Here is a 9,943-nt window from a genome sequence, read left to right on the forward strand (position 1 = left end):
AGTTGCTGGCGGTTCATCTGGAACTCGGGTTGGAGCCATCAGCCATGGCGCCAGGGAGATCCGTTTCCCCCGCGCTCCGCAGGCCTCCTTCCCTTACTCTCCAAAATGGCGTTCTGGCGTTCTTCTTCCTGCCTCGGCCCCTTTCCCGCCACTGGCTTCTTCTGCCCCACCTTCTGGGGGCGGTGTCTTCAACCAGCGCCTCCATACCAAGCCAGTATACGAACCCCTCGGGGGGTGGGCCATGTCGCTGTCACATAGTAATTCAGGCAGGGAAGGCCCAATACTCTCCGGGGTCTTTTCCTAGGATCTCCCATCTCTTCACGCCCTTCTTCTCCGCGCCAGCGACCATTTCTAATGTTCATTTTACAGTCTATCAAATCAGGTCTTCTGCACATTTTCAAAAGTTCAAAGTCCAATAAATCTCAGGCACACAGAACCCGATGGCATCGGGTCTCGTCATCCTGTTCGTGACGCCAAGTTGGGTCGCCCTCCCAGGGCTGTGGGGTACTCGGTATCGGGCCGGTGTCAGGGGGATGTGTCACAGCAGTGGTGACCCGGTCCGTGGCCATGGGCGCCCAAGTCAATGGCGGATGATGTTTGCAATGTGGTTTACATGGAAAGTTTGTGACGCCACCTGTGGTGTTTGGCAAGTGAGGTGTTAGCCAATACTGCATGCAGATCCTCTGGGGCTGGTGGTGTGTTGCAGCTTAGATGGTGTAGCTCCTCACAGGTGAAGCTGTAACCCCAGGGCAGTGTATAGGCGCAGCCGGTATGAGGAGCGTGGGTTCCCAGATGTAGCAGTGCTGGCGGTGTTGACGCACAATTGAATAGAAGACACCAGGGCTTTTAGTTCCAAAGCTTTACTCACAGTTTGTGGTACACACTGGTGCCTGCCTCCGTGCCGTGTCCTCCGGGGTAAAGACTCATTCAACAGTTAGAGTGATCAATGAGTGGAACAAGCTGCCACGAGAAGTGGTGAGTTCTCCTTCAATGGAAGTCTTCAGAGGCTGGACAGACATCTGACTGGGATGATTTAGCGAATCTTGCTTTGAGCAGGGGGTTGGACCAGATGGCCCAGGAGGTCCCTTCCAACTCTACGATTCTATGATTCTATGATTCAACATCCCGGGCAAGTCAGGATTCTCCTCTCCAACACTCCGCTAACATGTGCCTTTCCTGAACGACTCCTCTATTGCGCCTTTTAATGTGAAGAGCTCCAGCACCGTGGTTCTCTGAAGTCCTCCTGTCAGATGTTCCTAACAACTCTACTTGTATGACAGACAGCTGTAGCCTGATCAGGGACCGCCTGGATCCTGGCTCTCTATCCGTGTTGCTGTTGTGTCCCAAGTCTTAGATGGGAGTAGTGCATTTCCAGCCAACTACTCCACCGGTGTCTGCTGCAGAACCATAAGTGTCCATACAACCTCGGGGACCGGGCCCCGGCCTTGCGCTGAGAATCTATAGGCAGGGTTCCTCTTCCAACCCACAACTCCTCTCTGTTCTCCTACTCCTTCGTTCCGTACTTGTCTTTCTCTCTATGGAAGCTTAGGTTGCAGTTCTACGTCTTTCTCCTTGTTTTCTCTTTCCCGTGCCAGCTGGCTCAGATCACTGAGGCAGCTGCAGTACTCCTTCTCTCCTCGAACCCCCCCTCAGACTCTCCTGACTGACTGTCCTTCTCACTCCTCTGGGACTCACCCCAGACTGACCTGAACTCAACTCAACCCAATTGAACTGAACTCAACTCAACTCAACTGAACTGAACTCCAATTCTAAACCTTCCCACTCTTTTGTATGGATCTCAACTCCACCCACCTCCCAGCACATCTCGTGTTATGAAGCAAGGGACCACGAAAGGTGCTCTGCTACCCTCTAAGCATGAGCCGCAGTGTGATCAGTGCTGAACTATCCTGTGTGTGGGATGCAGGTGTTGGAGTGCGGAAAGGAGTTCCCAACTTACCAGGATGGTGGGGCAATACACCTTAGGAGAAGGTGCAGTACCTTTGTGGCGACTGAGCCTCAGGGGCGCCACATAAACACACCTGGCATGAATTTTAACCCTAGAGGCGGCGAAATCTCTCCCCTTCTCTTCTCCCTCTCCCACTCCCTCTCCCACTCAAGCTACGCTTCTCCCATTGGCTGAAAAAAGTCACGTGCAAGCATTCGGCGAAACCCGACTTTGACGCTTGGGTCGCCGACTGCATGGCCAACTTCACACTGTGGTCGGGTTTCGTTTCATGAAACCCGACTTTGGCGAAAGTCGGCGACTTTTGAATCTGACCAACCCGTTTCGCTCAACTCTAGTGATTATGGGTCTGGACAGAGTATGTGGGATTAGGCCTTGGACCTGGATGAACCTAGCGTCAATCAAATTAAACCCCACCCCACTGTCCAGAAATGCAGGCACGTCCACCTGAAACCCACCAAGGTGGATTACAGCTGGAAAGAAAAATTGTATCCTACCCACGGAGGTGATGAGGACACCTGGGTTGCTAACCTCCCCGCAACTCGGGCCACCTAGTTTTCCTGGCAGTTGTTTACTATGTGATCGGGAGGGACATGTTCCCACAAAATGGCCCTTTTTACCACAATTGAAACACACTCGCCCCTTACGCCAAACAAAAGGTGGTTTACCAGAGTGAGGTACCGCACCCACCTGCATGGGTTCCTCTGTAGGCTCAGTGCTCACCTCCCGCACACAGAGGTGTCACCCTATGTCTCTGGAGAAGACGGCGATCAACCCAGATCACCAGAGACATGGCCGCCTCAAGGGAGTCAGGAGTCTCATACAGGGCTAAAGCATTCTTCACCCTTACTGTAAGCCCCTCAGAGAACAGACTACAGAGTGCGGGTTCATTCCACTTGGTGCCTGTGACCTCCGGAACTCAGAGCAATATTCCTCCACCGGCCGGTCTCCTTGCTTAAGTGTGGACTCAGCTATGGAGACACGATCGGGGTCATCATATATAAGGCCCAGTTCCAGAAAAAAATCCCTCCACCATCTGAACCACTGAGAGTCATGTGGGAGAGAAAATGAGCACGCTTAGGCGTCCCCCTGGAGGAGCGAGATTACTATCCCCATACGTTGCTCCTCTGTACCTGAGGAAACCGGACATAACCTGAAGTACAGTACACAGGGCTCCCGAATCAAAGCAAACTTGTCAGGACCCCCTCAGGCAACGTGACCTTGGGCTCCACTATGGTTTGCTGGGGGAGATGGGAGTCCCACACCAGATGTATCAGGGTGCTGCAAAACCACCATGTGTTAATCCACCACCTCCAGACTGAGGTGCCGCAGTTGCCCTGTCAGAGAAGTGATTGGATCCATAATGGATCAGAAAAAGAGAGTTATGGACAGAGCAAATGTCACGACACAGCTGTTGGGTGACCCGGCAAAAGGGGCCCCTTCCTTGTCCCTAAAACTAGGGGGAGCCGTAGCTCACCCTACTCCCCTGGATACTTCCGAAGGTGAAGATGCTGGGGTGTCCACCCTTGCCTTATCTCCTGAATTAGCCCTCCGTCTGTTTTCTTCCCCCACCCAGGGAAGAGGGACGCTACTGTGAACCAAAGTACACCAACCAGACAAACAAGGCAACACAAACAAGTGTTAACAGAAAACTCCAGGCATACAAAATATTCGCTGACATATAGCAGAGGAATGCACCGGGGTGTGGAGGTAGGGGAATAAACCAAAATAGAGAAGGATAAGATCTGTACTAGGGGCAATGGGGACTGCAGGCATCTGTACTGGGAGCAGTGGGGACCACAGGGATCTCCAATGGGAGCAGTGGGGACCGCAGGGATCTGTACTGGGAGCAGTGGGGACCACAAGGATCTGTACTGGAAACAGTGGGGGCCGCAGGGATCTTTGCTGAGAGCAGAGAGGACTGCAGGGATCTGTACTAGGAGCAGTGGGGACCGCAGGGATCTGTATTGGGAGCAGTGGGGACCGCAGGGATCTGTACTGGAAGCAGTAAGGACTGGAAGGATCTTGTCATGATCCAGGTCAGATCTGACAGATTAAATGCACAAAGTAACCTTTTTTTTCCCCTTGGCTGTGTGCCAAAGGTGGTTTTGCCCCCGGTGGTCATTAGGGTCATTGCACTGTGGTGATTTCAGGTAGTTTCCCCCCTGGTGGCCATTAGGGTCATTGCACTCTGGTTACCTTAGTTTGTGCATGTGATTATATAACAGGTGTGATTGCTCTATAAAAGAGTATCAGGTGTGTTAATCACTGTTGGTGATTAGTCCTCAGTTACATGCAAGCCTGGGTGAAGGATGGAGCTGAAAGAGAGTCCCGGGCAGCTCAGTGAGAGTCCTGGAGTGGCAGCTATAGTGTCTGCGAGGAGGGCAGGCATGGTTTGGTGGAGTTGCAGCTATGATGTCAGCAAGGAGTTCTTGCATTGCTTGGTGGCAGCTATGGTGTAGAGCTGCACTCATGATGCTAGATTCGGTTGCTGGAAAGCCCGACTCAACATGCTGGACTCTTTGGCGGAAAGCTGGACTTTTATGCTGGACTCTGTTTTCTGGACAGCTGCACAGAGGTTGTGGACTCTGTTTGCTCCAAGGCTGCACTATGGTGTTGGACCCGGTCGGAGGAAAAGATGCACGCAGGTGGTGGGCTCTGTTGCTGGGAGCGTAAGCAACAGAGCAAAGCTAAGTGGTTTTCCCCTGTTTTGTCTCTTTTCCTTATGTGTGTTTAGTGCAGTGGCGGGATTAGTTTCTGCACCATTCACTTCACTAGTGAGGGTTTAGGTGGAGGGCGAGCTAGGGTTCAAAGGTATCCTGAGCGGCGCCCGGTGTGAATCCGGCCTAGGGTACGCTAGGAGTGTAGAGACACTGACTCAGAGGAGTGAAGAAGGTCTCCACGTCCCTATTCCCTATCGCAGGGCCACCATTGTTATTGTTACCCAGGTTTTCCCTTATTGTTTAAATTCGCCTTACTGGAGGCGGGGTTTGCAGATTTACGTGTTATGTGTATTACCTAGATTCGCCTGTTGGAGGTGACGTATCCAGCTGCACGTATTATTAGTTAAATTCACCCAACTGGAGGCGGTGTATCCAGGGTCATGCGTGACATCTAAATCCGCCCTGCTGGAGGCGCTGTGTCCAGCTACGCGTGACCGTGACAGATCTGTATTGGGAGCAGTGGGAACCGCAGGGATCTGTACTGGGAGCAGTGGAGACCACAGGGATCTGTACTAGGATCAGTAGGGACCACAAAGATCTGTACTGCAAGCAGTGGGGACCGCAGGGGTCTGAACTAGGAGCAGTGGGGACCACAGGGAACTGTCCGGGGAGCAGTGGAGTCCACAGGGATCTGTACTGGGAGCAGTGGGGACCACAGGGATCTGTACTGGGAGCAGTGGGGACCACAGGGATCTGTACTGGGAGCAGTGGGGACCGCAGGGATCTGTACTGGGAGCAGTGGGGACTGCAGGGATCTGAACTGGGAGCAGTGGGGACTGCAGGGATCTGAACTGGGAGCAGTGGGGACCCCAGGGATCTTTACTGGGAGCAGTGGGGACCACAGGGATCTGTACTGGGAGCAGTGGGGACCGCAGGGATCTGTCCCAGGAGCAGTGGAGACCGCAGGGATCTGTACTGGGAGCAGTGGGGACCGCAGGGATCTGTACTGGGAGCTGTGGGGACAGCAGGAATCTGTACTGGGAGCTGTGGGGACAGCAGGGATCTGTACCGGGAGCAGTGGGGACCGCAGGGATCTGTACTGGGAGCAGTGGGGACCGCAGGAATCTGTACTGGGAGCTGTGGGGACTGCAGGGATCTGTACTGGGAGCTGTGGGGACTGCAGGGATCTGTACCGGGAGCAGTGGGGACCGCAGGGATCTGTACCGGGAGCAGTGGGGACCGCAGGGATCTGTACTGGGAGCAGTGGGGACTGCAGGAATCTGTACTGGGAGCTGTGGGGACTGCAGGGATCTGTACCGGGAGCAGTGTGGACCACAGGGATCTGTACCGGGAGCAGTGGGGACCGCAGGGATCTGTACCGGGAGCTGTGGGGACAGCAGGGATCTGTACCGGGAGCAGTGGGGACCGCAGGGATCTGTACTGGGAGCAGTGGGGACTGCAGGAATCTGTACTGGGAGCAGTGGGGACTGCAGGGATCTGTACTGGGAGCTGTGGGGACTGCAGGGGTCTGTATTGGGAGCAGTGGGGACTGCAGGGATCTGTACCGGGAGCAGTGGGGACCGCAGGGATCTGTACTGGGAGCAGTGGGGACCGCAGGAATCTGTACTGGGAGCAGTGGGGACTGCAGGAATCTGTACCGGGAGCAGTGGGGACCGCAGGGATCTGTACCGGGAGCAGTGGGGACCGCAGGGATCTGTACCGGGAGCAGTGGGGACCGCAGGGATCTGTACCGGGAGCAGTGGGGACTGCAGGGATCTGTACTGGGAGCAGTGGGGACCGCAGGGATCTGTACTGGGAGCAGTGGGGACCGCAGGGATCTGTACTGGGAGCAGTGCAGATCACAACGTTCTTTGCTGCTTCAGATTCTTTCCCATCTCTTTATCGATCGCCTTGTGGATGGATCTGAGGTAAATTGTTTTTTTGCTGTTGATATAAACTTTGCAGGAAATGCAGCAGGTAAAGGAGAATCTGACGGCAGTGTCACGAGTGCGCAAATCATGCGCCTAAATCACAGATGCAGATTTATGGTCTCCGGCAACTCCTCACCTAGAACACTAATCTTTACTTCCACTTTTGGGGCACACATTATACTGGAAAACATCTTATTCATATTATTATTATTATTATTATTATTATTATTATTATTATTATTATACCTGCTGAATTACCAGGAAAGCCAAACCGAAGCAGAAAAAGAGAGGCCGAGGAGACGACATTGCTGGGTGGGAACCTACAAGATATAATATCAGGAGACTGAAGAAATATCACAGAGGAAGGTGGAGAGCGATGGTGGGAAGGGGTCAGACAGTCCCATGTAGTAAGAATAGGAGCGGACATTAGAGGGGACAAAATAAGAGACCACAGTCGGTAGGATAAGGGTCAGGGTTGTGGACAGTAAGAGACACAAGATGGAGGTCTGCAGAACGGAGACTCTGCCGGTAGTTTCCCATCTTACCCCTGGACCTGGCGGCTGGTGCTTGGTGCCTCCTCTGCTTTCTCCCTTTTGGTCACTGATTTTCTGGATTCCTGCCGGTAGCGATCAGTGAACTTCCCTCTTGCGGCCGATCACTAAATTTAGCTTCATGGAACAGCTGGCGAGGCAGTAACAACTTGTCAGTGTGGAGTTACATTGTGACATCCGGGACTTGTCTACATATAAAAATCATCAAAATAACAGGAACCGAAACAAGAAGGAAAGATGCAAAGTCTCAATCATCAGCAACAAGAAGAAATCCCCCCAGTCATGGCCGCGGCAGGGATGGGGGCAGGAGAGGACGTCGAGGTCACCTTACACAATAAAAAGACTTTGTGCCTCCTGGAGAGGAAATGTCCCCTCCAGACCCTGACACTTAATATTTTCATCTTTTTTTACAAAACAAATGTGATATTCTAAGATTTCAGGATTTAAAGGTCATGGCCACCAATAACCAACAGAGAATCTGTGAAGGGCTCATCCTCTTACCTCCTCCTGACGGCAGTAAATGTCCCTCCGGTGCAGTCTTGTCCTCCTGGCCCTCCGGTCATCTTGACTCCTCCTACTTGGCCGTAGGAGTAAAATATGGACACGCAGTGTTAAAGGGACCGAGAAATGTATTAGGGTATGTGCACACGCTGCGGATTCTGCTGCGGGTCCGCAGCGGTTTTGGCCCTGCGGATTTGCAGCAGAATTAGCTGCGTTGTACAGTACCATTATATCCTATGGAAAATGGAAACCGCAGTGCAGACGGTGCGGAATTTTCCACTTGGTTTTTGCTGGGGTTTCCAATCCGCAGAAAGAATTGACATGTCATTCTTTTCTGCGGATTCCGCAGCGGTTTCCTATCTCCTCCATTGTAGAGATGATGAACGGCAGGGAAAAATCCGCAGACCAATCCACAGTGTGTGCACATAGCCTTAAGGTCCTATGATTAAATTTAGACCTTGCTGGGGTCACTGATGTGCCCATCGCGGTTAGGGGCACTATACCATGAACGTTAACAAGCAGCATCTCACGGGCTCACAGCAGAGGTGGCAGTCTCTTATCGGAGCCTCTTACCACTGGCATTTAGGCCAGAGGGGATTTATCAATACTAGTGTTTCCAATCTTGGGCCACAAGTATGAACAGAGATGAGCTAAATGTATTCGGAGGTGGACATCTTAATAAGTGGGGGGCTTGTCTTGGCTGACAATCTGTGTCAGACAGGGGATATAGTTTGTGCAAATGTTTAGCATAAATTATAATAATTTTTTTGGACCATTAATGGTCACTAAGCTCCACCCATATAGCAGAAAAAAGATTAAAAATCACCAATTATTACACAAGAAAGCTGGCATGGACACATACCGGCCAAGGATCCCCAGAAGCTCCTCCATGTCGTCATTGTTCCTCCACGTCCGTCCGAGATGGAGAAAGATTATATTTTTGTGAAAAATTCATCTATGAGCTTGTCCTACTATCTGCCCAAGAGATAACAATAGAATACCACTTATCTACCTCTTATCTCTTCATCCCTGATTTGTCATCTTTAACATTTTATAGCTATAGATCTCCATAAATATATGGTCAAAGTCTTATCTCAGAGATCCACTGAGAAACTAGCTTTCTTCAAAACATCTCCATAGAACAATGAATATTTATGGTGACTCCAGATGGAGCTTTGTTCTATTCAATATTCCACATTAAAATGTGATTTCCTATAGTAAAGAATGACTGTACAGTGACCTGGAGCCTGTGTTCATCCGTTTACTTTCTACACAATGGATTTTCCTTTCAGCAGGGCTGTGGAGTCGGTAAGCTAAATCTCCGACTCCGACTCTGACTCCGACTCCTCAATTTCCAGGACACCGACTCCAACTCCGACTCCATGACTCCGACTCTTCAATTTCCAGGACACCGACTCCAACTCCACGACTCCGACTCCCTCAACCATGGCTCATGTTTAAGTTTAAGTTATAAATTTACTGTAGTAAAATGGTAACATCAGGCTTTGAATCATTATTGTGATACAATATCCAAGCCATTTGGATAGAACATAAAATATATTTGAAATACAACTTTAGAACAAAAAAAACTTTTGCATGTTTATAATTTATTATACACTCTGCAGTAAGTGGAAAAAAGTTTTCAACAAACACGTACTGAGAAACATTTGTGCAGTCTATGAATTTGTTCTGAGAAATAGAATCGCCTCCGTCAGATCCTCCTTCATAGATGACCTCACATCTGACCTCATTATTTTAAGGCTGGAGAACAACCTCTCTACACTAACTTGGGTGGGTGGCAAAGCTGTAACCACATGGGAACATCTCTAACAATGTCAGGGTGTAAAGGAACTGCCTTGTGCACAGTCTGTTTTGATGAACGGTTGAACGCATCTACTTCTTTCAGAGCAAGTGAAACATTTTGCTGAAATATGGTCAATCTATGGGTTTTCTATGGGAGTGGAATCTTTTTCCCAGCGGCAACGCTTTGCCTGCTCCATGTCGTCCAAATACTTGTCGAAATCAAACTCCTCATCTGATGAGGATGAAGGAAAGGCAGCGGCAGCACTGGCCATTTAGTCCACTCATCCTAACTGCTACCTCAATCAGAGCTTATTTTCCTTTAGCAAGCTGTTGATCATCCAAGAAAAAACGATGACTCGGGTCTAATGATGGTCGAGCGCTAAAATGCTCGTTACTCGGGTCGAGCAATTTGTAATACTCGGGTACTCGACCAGAACAACGAGCCCAATGTAAGTTTATGGGAAACCCGAGCATTTTTGCCGCGCACCCCACCCCTGGGTGTCCTTTTAGGGTCTAAAAACATCTGAAATC

The 9,943-nt window shown here is 50.8% G+C and overlaps 1 protein-coding gene across 2 annotated transcripts in view; it reads right to left on the reverse strand.

Annotated features, from left to right (window-relative positions):
• Positions 1-7,658, reverse strand: part of LOC141051505 (ecto-ADP-ribosyltransferase 5-like) — a 28,829-nt gene extending 21,171 nt beyond the window's left edge. The window contains exons 1-3 of one of the 2 annotated variants that reach the window (XM_073548438.1): positions 7,610-7,658; positions 7,103-7,238; positions 6,804-6,877 (exon numbers count right to left, since the gene is read on the reverse strand). In XM_073548438.1, the coding sequence (XP_073404539.1) occupies positions 6,804-6,863 (60 nt within the window). In that variant the 5' untranslated portion in view covers positions 6,864-6,877; positions 7,103-7,238; positions 7,610-7,658. Of the gene's footprint in view, positions 1-6,803; positions 6,878-7,102; positions 7,285-7,609 lie in introns of those variants that run through there. The other variant, XM_073548437.1, reaches the window with a different exon arrangement.
• Between the last annotated feature and the right edge of the window lie 2,285 nt (positions 7,659-9,943).

Source organism: Dendrobates tinctorius, unplaced genomic scaffold (assembly GCF_039654945.1).
Source record: "Dendrobates tinctorius isolate UK_male_01 unplaced genomic scaffold, ASM3965494v1 ptg000157l, whole genome shotgun sequence".
NCBI classification, from domain to species: Eukaryota; Metazoa; Chordata; class Amphibia; order Anura; family Dendrobatidae; genus Dendrobates; species Dendrobates tinctorius.